Source organism: Leptodactylus fuscus, chromosome 8, assembly GCF_031893055.1.
Source record: "Leptodactylus fuscus isolate aLepFus1 chromosome 8, aLepFus1.hap2, whole genome shotgun sequence".
Lineage (NCBI taxonomy): Eukaryota > Metazoa > Chordata > Amphibia > Anura > Leptodactylidae > Leptodactylus > Leptodactylus fuscus.
Window position 1 is genome coordinate 41,960,132 of NC_134272.1, and position 23,783 is coordinate 41,983,914.

At 42.2% G+C, this 23,783-nt stretch overlaps 1 protein-coding gene across 2 annotated transcripts in view; it reads left to right on the forward strand.

The window, feature by feature from the left end:
• The window catches only part of USP22 (ubiquitin specific peptidase 22), a 46,841-nt gene that overhangs the window by 17,390 nt on the left and 5,668 nt on the right, over window positions 1–23,783 (forward strand). For both annotated transcript variants that reach the window (XM_075285148.1, XM_075285147.1), the window contains exons 5-12: window positions 2,451–2,495; window positions 5,616–5,717; window positions 7,213–7,382; window positions 16,668–16,815; window positions 18,842–18,947; window positions 19,097–19,255; window positions 21,831–21,957; window positions 23,465–23,556. In XM_075285148.1, coding sequence (XP_075141249.1) covers window positions 2,451–2,495; window positions 5,616–5,717; window positions 7,213–7,382; window positions 16,668–16,815; window positions 18,842–18,947; window positions 19,097–19,255; window positions 21,831–21,957; window positions 23,465–23,556 — 949 coding nt within the window. The remainder of the gene's footprint in view (window positions 1–2,450; window positions 2,496–5,615; window positions 5,718–7,212; window positions 7,383–16,667; window positions 16,816–18,841; window positions 18,948–19,096; window positions 19,256–21,830; window positions 21,958–23,464; window positions 23,557–23,783) is intronic.

Sequence of the window (23,783 nt, forward strand, 5' to 3'; positions counted from 1 at the left end):
GGCACATTAAACCGTGCAGGTAGCTGGAGGGGGACCTGTCTGCCTCTAGTTGCCCCCAGTTTAATGTCACCCTCCAGCTACCCCTATGGTTAAATTGTTGCTTCCAATTGCCAGAGTTTAATGTTCCCTTCTAGTTTCCACCAGTTTAAACTGGAGCACTAGGAGAGGGACTTCATACTGTGGCGCAGTTGGAAGGGAACATTATAATGCGGGACATATAATGTACAGGTGACTGTAAGAGGATTATACTGTGTGGGGGCACATGAAAAGATGATTGAGAATGGGCAGAGTCATCATAGAAGTGGGTGGAGCTAAATTTGCCATGGCGCGCAAGGCCCTCTAGAATAGTTTCAATTTCTTATGCGGCCCTATGGGAAAATAAATTGTCCACCCCTGTATTAGCGGTTTGCGACCCATACCGTAAGGGAATGTTCATATGTAGGAATCTGGCAATGATTTTAACTGATTTATCCTCCCATTGTTTTCAATGGGAATCAGAGATCAAAAGAAGACTCGAAAAATAAGAGTTTTGCTGCAGAACCTGTGGTACAAAACACTTACTTGAGCAGCCTCATTGATCTGGGGACAACAGCTGAAAGCTGCAACTTCGGCTTGCTGCTGCGGGGAGCCAGAGGGTCGGAGAATCAATAGGAATTTGAGGCGGAAGTCCAACTCTATTCCCCTTCATTTTCTGGTGTCTGAAAGGGCCCAGTTCTTGAGGAATCTCAGGATACAGTGGATATTGCTCCTTTATGGGCCTAGGATGAGATAATCTACTTCTGGTCGTGGTTAACACTGGTTCTTATCTTTGCTATGAAGCTTGGGAGTAGTCACATTCCTTGTTAAGGTATTTTCCTGTGAAATACTAAATAATTTGTTGCTTTTTCAGAGTTAATCTTAAATGGTGTGTGCCTCGACTTGGTGTGATATATGGCAGTAAACAGCTGTATGGCTTTTTATCATTTCCTAGGGTTAAAGGAGTACTCTCCTCTCAGACATTTGTGGCTTATCTGCATATTACGCTGTCAATGTTTGATTGTTCCAGTTGTAAGTGACTGGATTGTATGGAAGAATGAGGTAGTCTAAACTCCACTTCCAGTCGGGATGCTGTTCTGTCCTTTTCTATTTCTTCAAACTGTTTGTTTATTTGGTTTGGTTGATGGCTTATACATTTCCCAAAAAATTAAGGAAACTCTTAAAGGGACACTGGTGTTGATTTATGAAGAACAGCATTTTGAGCTAACTTCGTATCTCCTGTGCTGGTAGAGGATGCACGTGATTTATGAGAAGGCAACCTCTGCCAGGCCATGCACCTACACTGAAATCTACACCAGCCCATTAATTATGTTTAATCGGTTTTTATTACCGTAAATGTTTTTCAAATAAGAAAAAAAATACTACATACAACAGTATAACAATGTGCGTGGAAGCGTGCAAGCATCAATAGATCAATATATGGATCTTGTATAAAGCGGCGTTCACACTGCTGCTGCTGTCCGCCCCGGGGTGTCCGTGGTAAACCCCGGGGAAACCAGACAGCAGACTGCTTGCGAGCGGTCAGCTTTAAAACCCATTCATTTGAATGGGTTTTCAAAGGGGACCGCCTCTGAGCGTTTCAGCCTCTCCGCTTGGTGTCCGTCTTTTCTCCATGGAACTAAAGTCCTCCATGTAGGATTTTGTATCTACGGAAAAAAAAAAGGGTTTTAAAGCTGACCGCTCGCAAGCCGCTGCTGTCCGGTTTCCCTGGGGTTTACCACAGATACCCTGGGTCCGACAGCAGCAGCAGTGTGAACGCCACTTAAGGCTTATGCCAAAGAGACCAATTAATATGAAACAGTGAGGACAGCAAGGTCGGGGAGGCGACTTGGTCAAGGACCTGTAATAGGCAATACATCTTGGGGAGATCAGAGGTCCATGTGCGGGGGGGGGGGTTACCTCCTCCATGCAGTCTACCATAAAACCCACGACAAAGAAAAAATGAGGGACTATCGGACATGTAACTGAAGACATATAAGCAGCTCATAATTTATACCAGTTTTTTGTTGTTGTTGATAAATCTCCAGCGCACTTTTATCACACTCCATTTCCAATTATGGTGAGGAGGAGGGAATGCACGCTTTAATTGCAGTACCGAGTACATACATTATGTGCTATACAATTAGCATTATGCAATTTAACTGAGTGCCATTTTTAACTTTGCCACTATGGGTAAAGATTCACTGGGGCAGATTTATGAAGACTGGTATTACAGTTGAGGCTCACCTTCCACCAGGTTGTGGTTGTTGAAGTAAATGTTTAGCATCTTTCATGCCAAATTTGAGTCACATTGAGTTGCTGCATTGCAATTCGCTCAAATGGGGTGTGGTCTTTTAATGGATCCCCCACTGCTGTGGTTTGAATAACAGCTGTTTTGAATAACATTATTTCTTTTTTTTTTTTTTTTTGCATAGCTTTTGCTCCATCCTTGGTATCTCCGTACCAGTATGCAATGACAGGTAAGATAACGATTTATTACTGATCCTTATATTTATAGGGTCCCACAACTATCTGATATTGGTTACCTAATCCGTAAGACAGGTCATCAATATTTCTAGCCAGGAAATTCCGTTTTCATAACATGTTATAATATGTATTGCTTACCCAGTTCTAGATTTAGCTTTTTGGAGCGCTTGAGTTCTATGCGGTTATTAAACAGTGATTTGTATACAGAGTTGGCCAAAAGTATTGGCACCCCTGCAATTCTATCAGAAAATACTCATTTTCTTCCAGGAAATGATTGCAATCACAAATTCTTTGGTATTCTCTTCATTTAATTTGTCTTCAATGGAAAAACCACAAAAAGAATTGTCAAAAAGCGAAATTGGATATAATTCCACACCAAACATAAAAAAAGAGGGTGGACAAAAGTATTGGCACTGTTTGAAAAATCATAATTTGTGTAATTAACAGCACCTGTTACTTACCTGAGGCACCTAACAGGTGGTGGCAATAACTAAATCACACTTGCAGCCAGTTGAAATGGCTTAAAATTGACTCAACCTCTCTCCTGTGTCCTTGTGTGTACCACATTGAGCATGGAGAAAAGAAAGAAGACCAAAGAACTGTCTGAGGACTTGAGAAGCAAAATTGTGAGGAAGCATGAGCAATCTCAAGGCTACAAGTCCATCTCCAAAGACCTGAATGTTCCTGTGTCTGTGTGCAGTGTCATCAAGAAGTTTAAAGCTCATGGCACTGTGGCTAACCTCCCTAGATGTGGACAGAAAAGAAATATTGATGAGAAATTTCAACACAAGATTGTGTGGATGGTGGATAAAGAACCTTGACTAACATCCAAACAAGTTCAAGCTGCCCTGCAGCCCGAGGGTACAACAGTGTCACCCCGTACTATCCGTCGGCGTTTGAATGAAAAGGGACTGTATGGTAGGATACCCAGGAAGACCCCACTTCTTACCCAGAGACATAAAAAAGCCAGGCTGGAGTTTGCCAAAAACGTTTTGGAAGAATGTTCTCTGGTCAGATGAGACAAAAGTAGAGCTTTTTGGGAAAAGGCATCAACATAGAGTTTACAGGGAAAAAAAGAGGCTTTCAAAGAAAAATTCATGGTCTCTACAGTCAAACATGGCGGAGGTTCCCTGGTGTTTTGGGGTTGCTTTGCTACCTCTGGCACTGGACTGCTTGACCGTGTGCATGGCATTATGAAGTCTGAAGACTACCAACAAATTTTGCAGCATAATGTAGGGCTCAGTGTGAGAAAGCTGGGTCTCCCTCAGAGGTCATGGGTCTTCCAGCAGGACAATGACCCAAAACACACTTCAGAAAGCACTAGAAAATGATTTGAGAGAAAGCACTGGAGACTTCTAAAGTGGCCAGCAATGAGTCCAGACCTGAATCCCATAGAGCACCTGTGGAGAGATCTCAAAATGGCAGTTTGGAGAAGGCACCCTTCACATCTCAGGGACCTGGAGCAGTTTGCCAAAGAAGAATGGTCTAAAATTCCAGCAGAGCATTGTAAGAAACTCATTGATGGTTACCGGAAGCGGTTGTGCGCAGTTATTTTGTCTAAAGGTTGTGCTATCAAGTATTAGGCTGAGGGTGTCAATACTTTTGTCCGTCCCATTTTTGGAGTTTTGTGTAAAATGATCAATGACTTGACTTTTTTTCATTCTCTTTTGTGTTTTTTCCTTGCAAGCAAAATAAATGAAGATATTAATACCAAAGAGTTTGTGCTTGCAATCATTATCTGGAAGAATGAGTATTATCTGACAGAATTGCAGGGGTGCCAATACTTTTGGCCAACACTATAGAGAAAAAAAAAAAACACTAGTCTCTGCCGCCTTTATATTTTTGCAAAGTGGCAAGAATTTGTGTCTTTGCTTTTTGCCTTGGCATCTTTTACTCATGCTGTTGGCAGCTGTATGTACAGCACCAGGAATTACATAGCTTTAGAAGTACTTAGCAGCTAAAGACCAGAACCTTATCACTGCCAGCTGACGCCAGTCTGAAACCCATTCTCTGGTGCTTGCCTCAGAATCAGATAGACACTTGGCACTATATCCAGTGCTGTAGAACTAGACACTACACAAGTACGGTATCCCTGTCACTCAGGATTTCCATGCAATAAGGTGTTTTCTTTGATTTGTTCATATTGACTGTAAGTAAATACAACAGTTTATTTTAGTCCTTATGTTCTCTTTAAATGTAAAAGCCATTGAACTATGATAGAAATATACCACTACAGTACTGTATATCGATTAAGCATGTTATCATTTTAAACCATACCTTTTCTATGTTAATCCCCTTAGTCTGCTGTGTGTGAGAGAGCAGGAAGGCTGATGAGTCAGCAGGAGCAGCCTTCCTGCTCTCTCTCACACAGCAGACAGTGCTCACTGAGACTTCCGGTGCTCAATGCTGGCTTATTAGCATATGGATAAAAGTGGGCTCATTCTAAAACGATTGAGGGAATTAACATACAAAAGGTACTTGTGGAATAGCCTTTCTAAAGGCTATGCAAGTATATTCTTAGCTAAAAATGAGATTTCCTAATGATAGAATCCCTTTAACAGGTGGGCGCCCTGCCTAGTAGTATTCCCCCAATGAGGCTTCTCGTGGTTTGGTCCTCAACTATTTTACATTTGTCACCTTTTCAGTGGATAGGTTGAAATTCTGGCGTGCTATGTTATTTTACTTGTCTGTACAAAGTCTTTAACTATACAATTTATCTGGAAGCTCCTTGATGTGTAAGAAAAAAAAAATGTTTTTTCCATTCTCACAGAAAGGGTTAATATGGGGTTTTCAGAGTTAATGAAAAATCCTAAGTGCCAGGAATTGTGGTAAAGTAAGGAAAAGAGTAGTTGCCCATTTCATGTGCTACTACTGCAGTGATGGCATGTCCATATACCTCCGAGGTCATTCTGATTCCATTATGGTCTTTATCTTTTTACCAGGAAGACTAGTGCTGCACTATTGTTTCTGTCAAATGTGGTGGAATCTGTGGCCCAGATGTGAGTGAGGCCTAACCCAGCCATTGGTGACATATTGCAGGACTCAGTAAACTATTTTGTCTATATAATTATATCTTGATGTTTCTTGACTCACATTTATGTTTTAATTTTTAGGTGTTGGAGAAAAGTATTCAACCTGGGAGCCAACAAAGAGGGAGCTAGAGCTGTTACGACATAACCCCAAGAGAAGGAAAATAACCACAAACTGTACCATTGGTAAGCAGATGAATGAAGTGCTGTTTGTTTTTTGTTTTTTTTCCTTTGTGTTACCTGTAAACAATAAACGTAAACCCTTTCATAATTCGTATCAAAGTGACCACAAAGGCACAACCTTGGCATACTATCTGTATCAGCCATGATCATTGATACTGAACACCAAATAATTGGTATGGCCATGTCTGTGATGACTTGAACTCTGAAGCTATCACATTATTTATTTAACCAGCATTTTATGTGAATAACAACATCTCAACCCATAGAAGACAAGGCCTAAAACATCTCTGATGACAGGAAAATGTGGTGGTTTTTCCATTTTCCCCAGAAAGGGTTAATTATTTTTTTCAGTATGTTACATGTGCCCCAGAAAATTAGGATGCTTTATACAAAACTAGTAAAGTTTAAAAAAAAAAAAAAAATCATACTGAAAATTTGGTATTGCCCTAATTTTATCAACCTGCAAAATAAAATAAGCATGTCATTTATAACGTATGGCGAGTTCAGTATATATTTAGTCTGCTTATACAGCATCATCATATTCCACAGCAATTTGCAGAGATCTTGTCAATACTGTCCAAAGTTGGTATGTGGAGTGAGGAAACCCACGCAAATACAGGAGAACATGAACTCCTCACAGATGTTTTCTAACCACTGAGCCACCTTGCTTCCTCATTCAGTAGGGGAACAAAAAAACACACTATTGACAAATAAAACTCATCCCATAGAAAACAAACCCTCCTAGGATTATTATATTAGCATTAGTATATAATAGTCATGGTAAGGGGTTAAATCAGGTTTTTATTAAACTTATCTGGGTAACTTCATATAAACCTATCTAGCGCATTGCAGAGCAGACACAATAGCTGATGCTTCATGCTTTCAGGATCTCACTTGGCTGCTCATCTTGTCCCAGGCCACATATCAAAGTCATCTCATGTGACCGGAAATGCACCGTTGTGGCGCTGCAGGTAGACCGAGATGTCCGTTTACTATCCTTCGCTGCGTCCTGTGAAAGGAGAAACGAAGAAGAGAAAGCGCTTTAATGGGAAATCAGATTAATCGCTGTTACGTATTACAAGAGTTGCTCGAAGTACTGGCCACCTGCCTTGATGCAAGCTGTGCAACGCCGGGAAATCAATTGACGCACCCGTTCACAGACTGGTATGGCCCTCACGAGCGCATCCTGGATGCAGTTCACGAGCTCTTCGCAGGTTGGCACAGGTTGCGTACACAACTAACTTGACTTGTCCCCACAAGAAAAAGTCGTCTTCGTCTCCTTTCACATGGCGCAGCGAGGGATAGAAAACCAACACCTCGGTCTACCTGCAGCGCCAACAGTGCATGTCCAGTCACATGTTCATTAATAAAAAAAACGCTTCATATACCGGCTAAAGTCCACCCTTTCACTTTGTGTACTTACTTTCCGAACACCCTGTACATCCTACTAGAAGAAATCCTCTATGTCTAACAAAATTTCTATGGATCTTTCCTACAGGTTTGCGAGGTTTAATCAATCTTGGGAACACATGTTTTATGAACTGTATTGTCCAGGCATTAACCCACACTCCTCTGCTGCGAGATTTTTTCCTTTCTGACCGTCACAAATGTGAAATGCAAAGCCCAAACTCTTGCTTGGTTTGTGAAATGTCAACACTCTTTCAGGAGGTAGGCACGTTATAAGTGAATGTGGCTTAACTTCATATCCTCATGATTTCCTGGTTTTTAATCTGGTTAGTAACCCTGGGCAATGTTTATATACTGAGATTGGAAATGTGTGTGTGCTTCTATACTTACTTTACGTTTTGCAGTTTACACCAATTGATGAGAAAGGTCATGGCTGAAGGGAAGGTGTGGGGAAACAGAGATTCTGTGTAATTACTTAAACATCAAGAATTTTTTTGTAAGAAGTCATCTATGTCATGGTGTTCTACTGCTGTGACTAGTTTTTGTAGTAGTTGTAGCAGTCTAATCCATTTATTCAGAATATTGGTATAGTGGGGGCTAACCCTGAGGTATAAATATACATTGGAGGCACTGGGAACGCAAATTTAAGTTCTGTAATAGTGCCGTCCCCAGATGTCTAGCTGCTTGAGATGTCTACTACCAGCCTGATGGGAGGTTATTACAGGACCCTAAACTCATTTTAGGGTATCTTTTAATGAAGTATATTTTAACAGTTCTTTTCAGGCAGTTACTGTAACTAGAATAAAACTGTATAGTAACAGATACTAGCATTTTTTCCTATTTATTTTAGTCCACTAATTCACAGGGAAAGATTTACGAATGCGGTCTAAAATATAGAGGGCAAACCTGAATTTAGTTAAAATGTACTTACAGAGCATTTATAGGGTGGGCAGACCTCCTCTTGCTCACAGTCTGTGTACATCTTATACTTTCCTCCCGGCACCTTGACCTCTATTCTATTGTACCACTGGGCAGAAAATAGAAGATGTGCGCAAACTGTGTTCAAGAGGATGTCTCATCCACCTCATCACTGCTCTGTAAGTACTGTAAGTCTACACTTCAGTGCATGGGGGTGATATCTCTTGATGAAACCTGCGGCCCAGTACCATATGATCCACGGCCTGTACTTGGCTGTGGCCAGATGGTTAGGTACCTCTGCCTATACAAGACCATTTTCAAATGCGATCTTAACCACTTCTGGACTGCCCATAGACTATATACGTCCGGAAGGTGGTTTCCTTGTTCTGACAGGACGTACCAGTACGTCCAAACAGAACACAGCAGCTGCACGAGATCGTGCAGCTGCTGAAACTGGGAGCTGTCTGAAACTTCAGCTGGAGCTCCCAGAGAGAAGGCAGGGAGGGTTTATTACCTTCCCTGCCTTCTCGATAGCTGTGTATACAGCATGTAATGAGCACTGTGTAAACTGCTATGGGCGCCGCCACGATGCAGCCGCCCTCTGACCCGGTGGTCAAGTGATCCGCCGTGCTCAGCGTTTTGCAAGAGCTGCTGGGGCCTACAGGACCCCAGATCAGCTCTAAAAGGTGTATGGTAGCGTGCAGGAGGCTGTATTCCTCCTGCAAATGGGGCTGAGTGTACAAGCCCCAGTTGCAGGGGAAATCAGTCTTCAATTTAAAAAAAAAACAAAAAACGGATCTGATGTCCCCAAAGGTCTATTATGACACAGTCTGAAAAAATAAATTAATAAAGTTTTAACAAAATGTAAGTAAAATAATTTAAAAAATAAATTACGCCAATAAAACGCAGTTATTAAAGGTTATAGCTCCACCCCTGATGACACCATACAAAATAAAAATTACAGTAATGGAGAGGAAAAACTTTTATAAAAATTTTTTTTTAGTAGCACTTAGTGTTATTAAATTTAAAAAAAGAAAAGTGAGACACAATTTCCCTCTTATTTTGTCTATTTTCCCTGATTTTTTTAAAAATTAAAACACATGCGAATATAAAAACATAAAAATAAAATGTCACTGAAAAAAAGACACAAATTAGTTTAATAACATATATGATAAAAGTTACAGTGCTCAAAACCGTATATACAAAAAAAACCCTAAAATGTGTCTGGTCTGGAAGGAGGGTAAAGGATCTGGTATTGAAGTGGTTAAAGATGTTTCACTAGCCACGCAAAAAAATTCAGAAAACTTGACGTTTTCATGAAAGTAATAGAGATGAGCAAACATTGTTCGGAACAGCCGTTCCGAACAGCACGCTCCCATAGAAATGAATGGAAGCGGCCGGCACGCGGGGGGGTTAAGCGATCGGCCGCCGGCAAAGCGTACGTGCCAGGTGCTTCCATTCATTTCTATGGGAGCGTGCTGTTCGGATCGGATGATCCGAACAGTGTTCGCTCATCTCTACAAAGTAACACTTTCAACAGGTTCTGAATTTTTAGAAATCTAGTAAAATTTTTAACTGAGTCATAAAATTATCCTGAAACAAGTTGAGGAATTTTCTCCTCTTGCCAGATGAAGCAGAACCATGACCGCTGTCATTATCTGGGTAGATAAAATATAATCGCCACTGTACCAGTCTCTGCTGCCTGCTCCATTTGCTTGTTGCTCGATGCTATGTTCACATCTGTACTAGAGTTTGTTCCTCTGGTCTGTTACAGACCAGAAGAATGTAAAATGGTTGGTCTATTTACAAGCTGTAACTGATTCCAAAAGAACCCATTGACTTAAATTGGGGTCATTTGGCTTTCTGGTAGTTAACAGCACTCGCCACATGAAAGTTGGGCTTGTAGGAGTTTTTCATCTTGTTTTGGATGTCTGCCGGAGACTCCATACAGAGACTCTGTTCCAGATGTGAATGTAACCTGAGCTTCTGTTAGGAGGTCTATAGATTACACCAAAAATATTTTTGTTTTGTTTTTTTTTGCCTCATTCACAGTTGCTTTCAAGCTACTTCTAACCTGCAGACGTAACCCAACAACTTTCATTTTTATAATGTTTTTGTGCGAATTTATGAATGTGTGTGGTTAGAGTCAAGTGTTATTTCAGGCACATCAGTGTGTTCCACCAGTCTCAGGACCTTAAGGGGGTTTTCCCATACGATAGGTGTTAACTTGCAGATTGGTGCGCATACCCCCACTGATCCGGTGAATAGGGGACTTTTTCAATGGGAGTGCTGGCGATAGTTGATTGCTATACTTTGTCATTGTCCGGCACTTCCATTTGAAATGAATTGAGTGGAGCAGGTGGCCAGACCACTGCTCCATTCAGAATAGAAGACGAGTCCCGTTTCTCGGTTATTTCACTCGGGGACACAGAACCATGGGTATAGACCCGGCCATTAAGAGGCTGATACTAGGAGATTGAAAAGCTGTTGTCTTCGCCTCTGGGCTATATCCCTCCCACAGACACTGTGCAAGTCAGTTTTGAACCTAGTGTCTTAGGAGACAGTCAAGACCTGATTCAGGTCTCTGTCTCACATCATTTTTATTTTCTTTTTTCTTACAGGTGCAGGGGGGTCTTTAGCATGTACGCCACACTAGTTGCACCCTCTTTGTGGCTGCAGCGCTCTGTAATAGAGCACCTCGCTGGTCACCCAGACCCATACTCTGCTTGCTGCATCAGTGGCTGGATATTCCGGTAACCAACTCTAAAGGCAAGTTCCAACCAAAGGGGTAATTCTGTGGTGCCTGAAGACGTCAGATAGGGTGAGTATAAGAAGATTTTTACATGGGAGAGTATACCTTCTCCCTCTTCCCCTTCTCCCCTCCTATGCTGGCCATAGTACTATTTTTTTCCCCTGGGCTTACAGCCCCCCCCCCCCCCCCCAACCTTACTGTACCTTCGAAGGTACTCCCCTTGCTCTTTGTTTTGGCATGTGGGTCTTATGCACGCTGGCCTTGACCTTCTAGGCCGTCCCTTTCAGTTACTTTTTCATCCTCTTCACTTGACATTTGTGACCCGCTGAGACAGATCTTTGGTGTATCTTCTCGCCAGGAACTTCCCAGGGAGGTCCTTTTGACGCCAGTGTCTTGGCTGGGGAGTGGTCTCCGGTGCTTTGACTGTTCAGGGCCTTGGGTCCCACTCGAGTCCTCCCTCTGTTTCAACCTGCTGGAATCCAGGGCTATCTTTTTTGTCCTGTTTCATTTGACCTCTCTTCTCCAGGAACGTTTGGTCACTGTCCAGTCTGACCACTTGTCTGTGGTCACCGACTTGAGCCCTCAGTGAGATTCCAAGAGCTGTGTGGCCTTACTAGCAGCCTTCCAATCTCTTCTTTCAGTGGAGTGCCACGTTCCATCTCTCTGGTGGTCCACCTTTTATTTTCTATTGCATGGACCACTGGGTGGCAGCCCACTTGAGCTGTAAAAAAATTTCTTTTTTGCTCTGGGTGAGGATCACTTATTAGCAAATCTTCAACTGCGCTGTTGCTGTGGCATGACAGATGTCAACTTTTTTTTTTTCCGCTTCCTGCTGGATCCACAACTTCCATGGTTACGTTGCTAGAGTGCTAGATTCCTGGACCTCCAGGCCATCGATGAATACACTCTTTTGAGTATTTTCTTTTTTTTGCCTCTCCTTCCTCTTTTTTCCCTTGGGTACTCAAGAATCTCAACACCTAGGGGGTTCTCAGCTATCTTGGTGGCTTCAGTTTGGCCCTGCCAGGCTTTGTACATGGATCTTGTGTCCCTGCTGGTGGACGCTCCTCAGCCTCTTCCTCTGCAGGTCTACCTTCTGTCTCAAGGAACATTGTTCCTCCCATCCTTGACTCTGCTGCATTCAACGGCGCTGCTGTTGAATGTGAGGCCTCATGGGTTTGCTATCCTCGCCATACTCACAGCCTGGAATCCCACGGGCGTCTAGACCACAATTAAGGAAGCCCATTTTCCAAGCTGTTCTGGCCTCTTGCCACGCATGGGGCTATGGATTGGCTCTAAGTTCTTTCTGTGTGCCAATACTGAGGGGAAGGGCCTCATTCTCCTCACATTTGTGCTGGGACAGTTTTTCCTGTCATAAATACTTTCTCTTACAGGTAGAGCTCCTGTAGCCCCCTCTCAGTTCGTCATTCCTCTGTGCAGGTTTTTCCTGCAGAAGTTGGTGAGAGGCTATCTTCAGTGGTTTGGTAGGCTAATCTCCTGGGTTACCCCTATTTTTCTTGGGTTCCCCTCCGCAATGCCCTTCCATAAGGAGCCAACACGCCACAGCGACCTTTGGCCAAGTTTTATGTGTGCCTGCTGTAATAAAAAAAAAAAAATCGCTGTGCAGACAACCAGAGCCCATATGCTCTCTCTGCCTTTCACCTCAGTCAGGTCCGTAACCTCCTGGGCCCTCTCTGGTTTAGCCATCTCCAGATTGGGTGGTCTTTCTCTCTCCCGGGCTATGGGTGACCTTACCAGACTTATCCAGTCTGTAGTGGAAACTTTGGAACGGCTGAGGCATATACTCCTGGGCATCCTTTTAGTTCCCATTCCAGCCCCAGGAGCCATCCCCGCAAAAGGACCAGGATGTCCTCCTGCAGATCACGGTCCTCCCCTTCACGTGGGTACTCTCCAGATACGGCCTCTGCTCACAGCTCCTCACCAACAGGCAGAGCCTTGTCTCCCTCTGATCGGTCTGCTCCTCTAGAGACAACCCAGAGCATCAGCTAAGCACATATATATCTACAGCTACGTGGAAGCTCATCAGGATGACAAATGTGTGGTCAGAGACTATCTTGAGACTCTGACACTGCCTCTCAGGAAGACCTCTCTTCACCAAAACGAGCTGAATAGCTCAGTTGGAACAGCTACTGACTGGGACATCGAAGCCTCTGGGTTCAAGTCCTAACAGGGGTCTCTGTGGTTGGAGATAATCTCCACGGCACAAATGTAGAAGAAACTCAGCACTCAGTGTGAAGTTTAAAATTCACCCGGACCGTCTGCTGTCTTCTACCAGGAAGTCGAATGTTCTTTTTCCCTTCCTGTAAGAGGGGTGTCATGTGAGATGTACAACATAATAGGCAAAAATGAGGGCTCACCAGTTGTGCCGCTCTCCAGCAAGAGTTTAACATCAGTCCACTGAGTACACCTCCATGGTAGATTTGCAACATTTCAGAGCCTCCTGCGGTGGTCTCCGCGATAGCTAGGCTCTCTAAGGCTGCTGTCCTGCCTTTAATGGACTCCACCTCCTAGTGATCCCTCGGGCACCGAAGGGGACTCTTGCCAATTCAGTTTTCATAGCAGCTGGCTCCTTCCTTCACTTGCCTCTTGGTTAAGCAAGGCCTGCATTTTCTGGACCTAAGGGAAAGCCCCCTCCAACATTTCCAGACATATCTTCAGATGAAGCTGTCCTTTAGGACAATCAGCTGCTGATCTCAAGTTTGAACACATCAAGATACTTGTGTGATGCCTCTTTGGAAGCAGCTTGCCAATCTTCCAAGGCTGCTGCATACACAGTGGCTATTGGCCACACATTTTCAGATAAGTTCATTGAACACTTAGTTCACCTCCAGAAGGCTGTAGTGGGCCTTCCCTTTTGCTGGGACTTTCTGGGCCGACCTTTTTAGCAAGGCATTCAAGAAATTCTCAGGCCACGGGGAGAAGCTCTCCTTTTCCAGAAGTGTCCTGAGCGCCAGGCATCATCTTTTTGCCGTTCTCAGCGGTTTTTCACTACTTTTGTGGCTCCACCTCTTGCTCTGTAGGACAGGTTTTCCCAGTCAAAGTAGATCACTCTGGAGGACTCCCGATCAAAGTAGCCATATGCTGGTGAAAGCTCTTTTCCTGCAGACCTGCCTGGCAGTACCGGCACCTAGTTCTCCAGGCCCTCCCCTACATGGAGGTCTTTCACCCACTCGGGGCCTCTCAGGTACAGGGACATCTGCTCTCCTTCCTGTAATTTTGGCTTGCTAGCGTCCGACTTGTTAGCATCGACTGGGGCCGAGTAATGGAGTCTACTGGTTACTCCATAAATTCTAATTTGCCTCCTTCCCCAGCTTGAGTGGACACTCTTCTCCAGGCCATCTCCACTCTCCAGTGGCTCAGAGTAATCATCCCAGTTTCTGCTTTTAGCTTTTTCGGAGCCTCTGTTCCAGTCTGTTCTCCGTTCCTAAGAAGGTCTCCCTCGTCCCATTCTGGATTTGAGGGGCTCAACAGGTTCTGTTGGGGTCTGCTGTTCCACCAGTTAGCTAACATTAATCTTCACACTTGGAAGGCTTATGTCGGCCGGTGTGAGAGCAAGGAATTTCACCACTCTTTTCTTCTCTTTCCACGGTCCTGGCCTTACTCTACTCTAGTCTGGTCTGGATCAGGGTCTGGGTCGTCTTCTTTTAGGGACAGTGTTTTGCTCTCCTTTAAAACAGTGGGATCTTAACCTCGTCTTCGAGGTAGTTCAAGCTCCCCCTTCAAGCTTTTGCAGATATTCCTCTCCACCTCCTGGTCGGGAAGTTTGCTTTACTGGTGGCTATTTCCTCTATCTGTAGGGTCTCTCTGGCTGCCTTTTTTATGGCATCCTCCCGTTCTGGTTATCCACAAGGATAGGTTTGTCCTCCGTTCGCTATGGTGTTTCTACCTAAGGAATTCTCCTCTTCCACATCTGTGAGGAGATTGTTTTCATTATCTTTCTATCTCGACCCCAGCAACCACGTGAAAGTGCCCTTCGGATTCTTTGTTTATCCTCCCTGATGTTTCTCGGAAGGTTTTGCCTGCTTCTGAGGTTCTCACTTTCTAGGATCTATCCTTAAGGAAACTTATCTGCTTAAGGGTCTCTGCCCTTTCACACTACAGCACATTCCATGAGAGCTGTTGGAGCTTCCTGGGTTATTTGGCATCAGGCTACTGCTGCCCAGGTATGCAAGGCTGTCACCTGGGTCTCCATCCACACCTTTTCAAGAATTTAGCAAAATCAACTCTGTGGCTTCTGCTGATGCTAGTTTGCTAACTAATTCACATGGCTGTGTATTGCCTACTTTGGGACATCCCACTGTGTCTCCCAGTGAAAATTAGATGAGAGATTTTTGTACTCACCGTATACTTGTTTTCTCAACGTTTTCACTGGGTGACAAAGGTCCCACCCTTATTATGTTTGTTCTTGCCCAATCGGTTCTTTTCAGGTTCAGGATGTTAGTTGGTTCCATGTTTTTTTTTTTTTTTTTTCTCTTTCTTGTTTTGAGTGTCTCTCTACTACTACTGCTGCGGTACAACTGATTATCCTAGTGTCTGTGAGAGGGGTATTGCCTGGAGGTGGAGCCAACAGACTTTTATTCTCCTAGTGTCGAGTCTCCTAGTGGCCGGGCTAATAACCAGTGTCCCGAGTGAAAATGTTGAGAAATGGATTTTACAGTGAGAACAAAAATCCCTATTTATATTTGCAGGTAGTCTTTAAATAACTATCAGCATAAAAAGGTTTCGTTGTAGTATCGTAATACAACACATAGTACAACAACCATTTTATTTTTTTTTCAAAACTGCACATAGTGTAAAATGGTGAAATTGCTTTCCTTCTTTAAAAAAAATAAATAAAAAAAAGTTGATCAATAAATTATATGTAAACCAAAAAGGAGTCAATAAAAACTACTACTCATCCTGCAGAAACATGCCATCGTGCAGCCTTGTCAATGCAAAAATTAAAGTCATGGCTCTTGGAATGTGTCTGGTTTTTTTAGACATCTATGTACATATATACATTCAGGGATTAGAAAAGCTGTATCTGCTTTGTAAATGATTTTTTTTTTTCCTTAGCCTAAGCCTAGTGTGGTTCCTAAAAAGAAGGCTGCCACATCTTTCCATGTATGATAGATGGATATTTTTATGTAACTTGCTGTAAGGCTACATTCATACTACAGTTATTAATGTCCGTTGCTGTCATCCATTATAGGACATTAAATTATTTTACATATCTCAAAATTTTAGTAATCAAACGGAGGTATTTTCATATACGCTAGTTAACCATAAAGTCACGAATCCACCACAGCGCAAAACTGCTGAAAACTTGTGTACTGTTTTAAATTGCATGTAAAACTACATAGCTTTAACCTAAAATTGCTATTACTTAGGTTTGCTTAAATTGCAGCGTGTTGCTTCCCTTTGGCTTGCTGTCTGAGTGCACATTTACATTGGTAGACTTGTAGCCCAGTGCAGGTACAGGCTCTTGCTCCTGCACATAAAACGCCTCAGCTGCCGCAGTATTTATTGACCATTGACTTAATTTATTACCACTGCGATTCTAACTTGGCAAGCAACTTCAGTGATGACCTGAATGACTTGCATGAATATGTTTTCTCCTAAGAGCCTGTAGCTCTGTGTTATGGCAGTATAGCACATGCTTTACCACTTGATGGGATCTTGGAAGTCTTTCTGCACAAGATTACTTATTTTTACATTTTTTTTTCTATAAAGCACAATTTTCATTCTGTTTATTGGAATGCTTCATAACTTACTAATTGTACATTATTGTAGTGTCTTGCATTTTTATGCTGTGTAGTTCTTATTGTAGTTTGGCAATATTCAGTAGTGATTGTTATCTTTCTGTTTTTACAACTTAGTTCTACTCTGGGCACCGATCTCCACACATTCCATATAGGCTACTGCACCTTGTATGGACACACGCACGGCATTTAGCAGGGTACGAGCAACAGGATGCACACGAATTTCTAATTGCTGCATTAGATGTACTGCACAGACACTGCAAAGGTAAGCATCTCCTGTCATCCACATCAAGCATGTCCAATTTCATTTTCTAGCACCTAGTTACCAGAGTTTTCCCACTTTAGACATTTTGGTATGTTCACAAGAACTCTCCTAGTTATTTTGGGTGTCTTCCTCCCTTTTCCCTCATGTGGAAGCAAAGGTGGCTGTATACAAAAGACCAACTGACAAGACTATTCCTGCTGGCTAGTATGTCATTAGTAACTCCAGAATGTACACCAAATGTGAAAATCTGTATAAATAGAATGTACTGCTTAATAAAGTGAGCATTTCCCATGTGAATGTAATGTGCAGTACTATTTACACCAAGCACCTCCATGTTTATGGTGTGATTTAAGGCTTAATACCAGCTGAATAAGTCTTTGCTGAGGTGATCCCTCTCCCATCTGACTCCTATGGCTAGTAGTGCTGCTCTACTTTGTCCCATTAACTCCCATAGAGAAGGATAGAAGCTGAGCTGTGGTTGCTGTTACTTCACAGTTTTAGAAATATTGCTATACTGTTTCCATAGCTCCCATGGTAGTGAGTCTGTTACCAGAACCCAGTTTATTAATCCAGCTCCACAGAAGGTTAAGTCAAGTTGACATTGTTTGATTGAGGTGACCTTAACCTAATTGTCTGCAGGGTTGGGTTGATCTGGGTTCTTTTGACAGACTGTTTTTAAGGGAAGAGTGTACAGCAGCACTACTCAAATGTTTCCATAAATCTCGCCATAGAGTTTGGATCAGTAAACTGTTATATCTCAGCAGAGATTTGCTAAAATGGGAATAATCCTTAAAGGGATCCTATCTTTTAAACACAATTTTTTCTCCCTAACATGTCGAAAAAGCCGTTCGCCTGCAATCCCTTTTTTTTCCTCGGTAAATGAGCTCTCTCTCAGCACTGGGGGCGGGCCCCAGCACTCAAACAGCACTGGGGGCATCTCCAATGCTGCCAGAGAGCTCTCCAGCGCCACCTCCATCTTCTTCTGCAAAGAGGTCTTCACCGCGTCTTCTTCCAGTGGCGTCTTACTTCTAGGCCTCTGGCCTAGGGCAAGCCGACTGCGCATGAATGGCCGCATACAATACTGTGGAAGCGGCCATTTTTCTTGTGGCCGTGGGCATGCACAGTCTGCTTGCCCGAGGCCTAGAAGTAAGAAGCCGCCACCGGAAGAAGACGCGGTGAAGACCTCTTTGCAGAAGAACATGGAGGCGGCGCTGGAGAGCTCTCTGGCAGCATTGGAGATGCCCCCAGTGCTGTTTGAGTGCTGGGGCCTGCCCCCAGTGCTGTGAGAGAGCTCATTTGCATACAGAGAAAAAACAGGATTGCAGGCGAACGGCGGCACGGAGAAGAAAAGGAAAGGTAGGAGACAAATAGCCTTTAAGGCTTTTCCAGCATGTTAGGGAGAAAAAATTGTGTTTAAAACATAGGATCCATTTAACATAAACATCATGCACCTGTCCCCTGACTTTCATGAGCACACTGCACACTGCACTGGACAAAAAAGTCACCCTAGTGCCCAATCACAGATGAATCATTAAACCTGTACAGATGGGGCAGCGGTTGAGTTACATGCTGAACTGTGCAGCACTGCCTTTTTGTGATCATAAGGCAGTAACAATCAGTTAGAGAGTTTGTTTCAAGCGGTAATTGTACTTGGGTACATGTAAAGATGAGACGGAGTGGCAAAAAGGGGCAATCGTGTTTGGCTGGGCCCACGGCCATACGGTGATTGAAGTGCCTATGTGGTACTGGTCATACAGTTTCATCATGGGGACAGCTGGTACCTGTGATGGTGACCCTTACTGTCCAAGTTGATAAAACTGAAATACATGTAATTCTCAGGGTAAGTGGGTTCATCATGAGTGAAACCTACTCAAAACACATTAATTTTTAAAGAAATAACTAAGGCACTATTTGCTAAATGATTTATATATTGTGGAATAGGTACATGATAAACTGAGGGGGGGGGGGGGCAATTACCGGAGTGTTTCTTTTAAGTAATCTGTTTTTTTGTTTTTCTGTAAACTAGGTGATGATAATGGGAAGAAGGCCAACAATCCGAACCACTGTAACTGCATTATAGACCAAATTTTCACAGGAGGCCTCCAGTCTGATGTAACCTGTCAAGTGTGCCAGTGAGTTAATCCATTAGTTTAGGCTTTCCAATAGCAACATTTGGTGCCCCTTTACTGTGGAGATTTAGTCACACAGATAAATATAAAGATTTAGATCAATCAGCTTAATAATGTGAAATATATATACTTGTATCTTTGTTTTTTTTCAGTGGTGTTTCCACAACGATAGATCCGTTTTGGGACATCAGCCTGGATTTGCCTGGTTCTTCAAGCCCTTTTTGGCCCCTCAGCCCAGGGAGTGACGGTGGTGTTGTGAATGGGGAAAGTCATGTGTCTGGAACAACAACACTAACAGATTGTCTGCGAAGGTAACTGATCACTGTAGAAGTAGATTACAGTGAATATCTCCACATTGAAGAAAATGTGGCTTAGGTTATGTTCATATTTTGTATCCCCTTAGAAATGGAAGGTGCTCTGTTTTGTGTGCACTATATGTAATAGTCAGCCTTCAACTGACTTCAATGTTTTAGAAAAATTACCTGTGAGTTTATTTTGACCAGGAAACCAAGTACTGTAGACTTCATCAAAAAAGAAAACTACAGAAAAAACGATGGGTTGTAATCCAATCAATTGTTTAAGCCCATTTATAAGCCATGTACTTTCTCCCATCAGAAAGCTGAAGCTACAATGCACCACAGTACTCTTGGGGAGGGGGAGGTTCCTAACATTTGTGCGATCTCTCTGGATACTTTTTCCAGCCAAATGATTGCTTCGCTTCCATTATGAACTCTTTGACCATATGCTCTGACTTCACAGCAACAGCTTCCAAATGCAAATGCTTCACCTAGAATCAACTCCAAACCTTTTACCTGTTTAATCGATGATGAAATAATGAGGGAATAGCCCATACAGCCCATTAAATAGCTTTTGAGATAATTGTCCAAAATTACTTTTGGTCCCTAGAAAGAGGCAGCTACATGTTACATAGCTGTAATTCCTAAACCCTTCCTCCTCCTCAGGCCGTGTATACCCTAAAATGAAAGCCTGCATTTTAAGCCCATATAGATTATAAAACTGTATTTTGAATATGTTTTGTTAAACGGCTAAATACTATACATACAGTTTATATACGGTATTACACTGTGTATGTATGTATATGTGTGTAATGTATGTATGTAATACAATAGTATTACATACATACCCACCCTTGAGAAATCACCAAGAGACGTTAAAGAGGTTGTTTAGGATAAAATGAAAATTTAACCCTAGACTAAACACCCTCCCACGCCTGACTTCTAATTTACTTAAAAAAAAAAAAAAAAAATTATTAATACCCAGATTGCTGCCTCAAGCACAATTTCTGATTTTTCTGGTAACGTTCCGTTTCTGTAAAAAGAACGTCATCAATACTACCTTTCACCCACCCCATACTTACCTGTTTTCATGTCGTCTTCTTCTGGGCATGAAAGGTCACTTCCTTTAGGGAAGCCAGTGCCTGTACAATACAGCCGGAATGCACTCCAGCTCTAGGAGGAGGATTGAAGCCTCCACACATGCGCAATAGACCTCCCAGAGAAACCCAGAAGTCACTCAAAAAACTGGTGAAGGTATCTGGGTGCGCTCATTACTCCATTAATAGCATGAACAGGTCTTTCTTTTTTGGCCCGGCAAACCCCTTTTAAATTGTAATTGCTGCACATGTTGGAGATCTCTATAGCACAGTATTCTTTACAGCTACAATGTTTACACTTTGCACTCGGTCCTATCTCATGAGGGGGTATTGTTCAGAACTGACAAACATTGAAGACGGGCTAGATGCTTAGCTACTTACAAATGCCATTGAGGCCTAGAATGAATTTAACAATGATGTATGACTCTAGGTTCACGGAAACCCAATTCGCTTAAAAAGTAGTTCTTACACTAAATTTGTTCCACCCGAAAAATGCAGAGAGAAGTCCTGCTTTTCAAGTGGATTTTGGGAAGGAATCCTCAAATGGAAAGCAAGCGCTGGTGTGAATTCGGTCTGAGAATGTTTGATTCTGATGGACCTGTGTTTTTTTCACCATATACAAGCGCTTTAAATGGTTCCAATATTCTGCTAAATTCAGAAGGGGAGCAGCTGTATAGAATAATTCCCAGGTGTCTATCCCACCATATTTCTCAATGTATATAAAGGTCATCCTGTATCTGATATATACAGACAATATATTGATGTAAAAGCAGTGGCGCAAATATACTTGAAACAAAGAAAAAAACAGGACAATGACCCAAAACACACTTCAGAAAGCACTAGAAAATGGTTTGAGAGAAAGCACTGGAGACTTCTAAAGTGGCCAGCAATGAGTCCAGACCTGAATCCCATAGAACACCTGTGGAGAGATCTCTTGATGGCAGTTTGGAGAAGGCCCCCTTCAAATCTCAGGGACCTGGAGCAGTTTGCCAAAGAAGAATGGTCTAAAATTCCAGCAGAGCATTGTAAGAAACTCATTGATGGTTACCGGAAGCGGTTGTTCGCAGTTATTTTGTCTAAAGGTTGTGCTACCAAGTATTAGGCTGAGGGCGCCAATACTTTTGTCCGGCCCATTTTTGGAGTTTTGTGTAAAATGATCAATGATTTGCCTTTTTTTTTTTCATTCTCTTTTGTGTTTTTTTCATTGCAAGCAAAATAAATGAAGATATTAATACCAAAGAGTTTGTGCTTGCTATCATTTTCTTGAAGAAAATGAGTATTATCCGACAGAATTGCAGGGGTGCCAATACTTTTGGCCAACACTGTGTGTGTGTGTGTGTGTGTGTGTGTGTGTGTGTGTGTGTGTGTGTGTGTATATATATATATATATATATATATATATATATATATATATATAGTTTATTTTTTTGTGTGTGTTTATTCTACTGCGGTAACACAGGGTTATGCAGCTACATGAATCTGTTCTCTTCCAGGTTTACGCGGCCAGAGCATCTAGGAAGTAGTGCCAAAATCAAATGCAGTGGTTGCCATAGTTACCAAGAGTCTACTAAGCAGCTCACTATGAAGAAACTGCCTATTGTGGCTTGTTTTCATCTCAAAGTAAGAACACCAGGCTTCCTTGCGTCAGTAACCTCAATCCTTATATCAGACATTCCCACTTTCAGCCACTCATACACACACCTTCATGTATATGCGCGCACACATTTTTTTCTTACATGGGCACCTTTCCAGAGGGGTTTTAAAGATGCTTGATAACAGATCTTTATTCTGCTTTTATATATTATAAGATTTTGGGTGGCTTCAAATACTGGAAATGACACTGTAACACCAGTATAGCGTAAATGCATGCGTTATATCGGCAGATGTCGTGTTAAACAAGAGATTTGCTTTTATAGCGTATACCGTGGACAGGACCACTTGTCTCCTTTAATGCACTCTGTGAATGTATGTAGTACACTTCTCTAATGGCCTCCAGAAATAAATCCTAAAGATACACGTGCTTGAGACTGGTAAAGAAGAGATTCACTCCACTACTGTCTTCACATAATGAAAAATAGGAAATCCTCACACGCATGTCTGAAAGAGTATACACATAGAACAATTAAGTAAAGGACTTGACATTTAGATAAGAGAATGCAGTGTGGTGCAAGTATTGACCAAGCAAATCATTCCCTAGGAATGCATGTATTATGAGTAATGTTTTGGTGTGGATTATAGAGCGCAAGTTTAGTTGGCGCTAAAGTCCTACGATCACACGCCAGTGACTACTAACCTATGTTTTGTAATACCGTATATACTCGAGTGTAAGCCAAGTTTTTTCAGCACAGTTTTTCAGCACAGGGTGTGTCTATGACCAGCCACAATAGTAATGTATAGAATCTCCCATAAAATAGTAAAAAAAAATAAAAAAAAAGCTTTAAAAAAATATAATAAAATAAATGTTCTAAATCATGCCTTTCCCTAGAATACATATAAAAGTAGAAAATTACTGTGAAACACATACACATTAGGTATCCCTGTGTCTGAAAGTGCTCGGTCTACTAAATATAGGGTATCTGCTCCTGCTCCGTCGGGAAGGGGTTAATAGGAGCACTGCAGATACCCTATATTCAGCCAGGCTGAATTCCAAGTGAGGGGAAAAAAAACAGTCCTGAAGCTCAGGGAAGGGGCAGACAGACAACCAAAACACCCCTCCCCTTCCCCAGCAACTACTGCACCCAAAAACGCCGACCATTTTAATTTTTGATATTTTCCAGTAGCTGTTGTATTTCCCCCCCCTCAGATTATACTTGACTCAATATGACTCAGTTTTTTTGTGGTAAAATTAGGGCCCTCGGCTTATATTCGGGTCGGCTTATACTCTAGTATATACGGGTAGTAAAGATTTATACCATATTCACACGACCTATTCAGTGTCTCAGCTGGTAAATCAGTCCATTTTTAATGCAGTTTTGCATATACTCGTTCTTTTTTTGACTTCTGTTGGATGAACACCTTGGTCCTGAATTTTGTACCGTGCGGTGTTCATAATCTACAAATTTTAAATCTGTGCATAGACCAATCTGTTTAAAGGTTGTTTTTTGTTGTTTTTTTTCTCCTAACACAGCGGTTTGAACATTCAGCTAAATTAAGGCGGAAGATTACAACATATGTGTCATTCCCTTTGGAGTTAGATATGACACCATTCATGGCCTCCAGGTATGCATATATCTAGTGTATTAGAAAGGGATATTTAGATATTGTTTTCCGGGGGTAAAAAAACCATAAGTATTGCACGTGGGTCAGGGCTTTCAATCTGGAGACAGAAAAAGTTTTATTCCTGTGTTCCCAGAACAATAAGCATACTGAGATAGCTGGGGTTCAGACTCCCTTTAAGAACCCAAACCTAATAAACCTTTTTTTTTCAAAGTTATTTATATATTTTG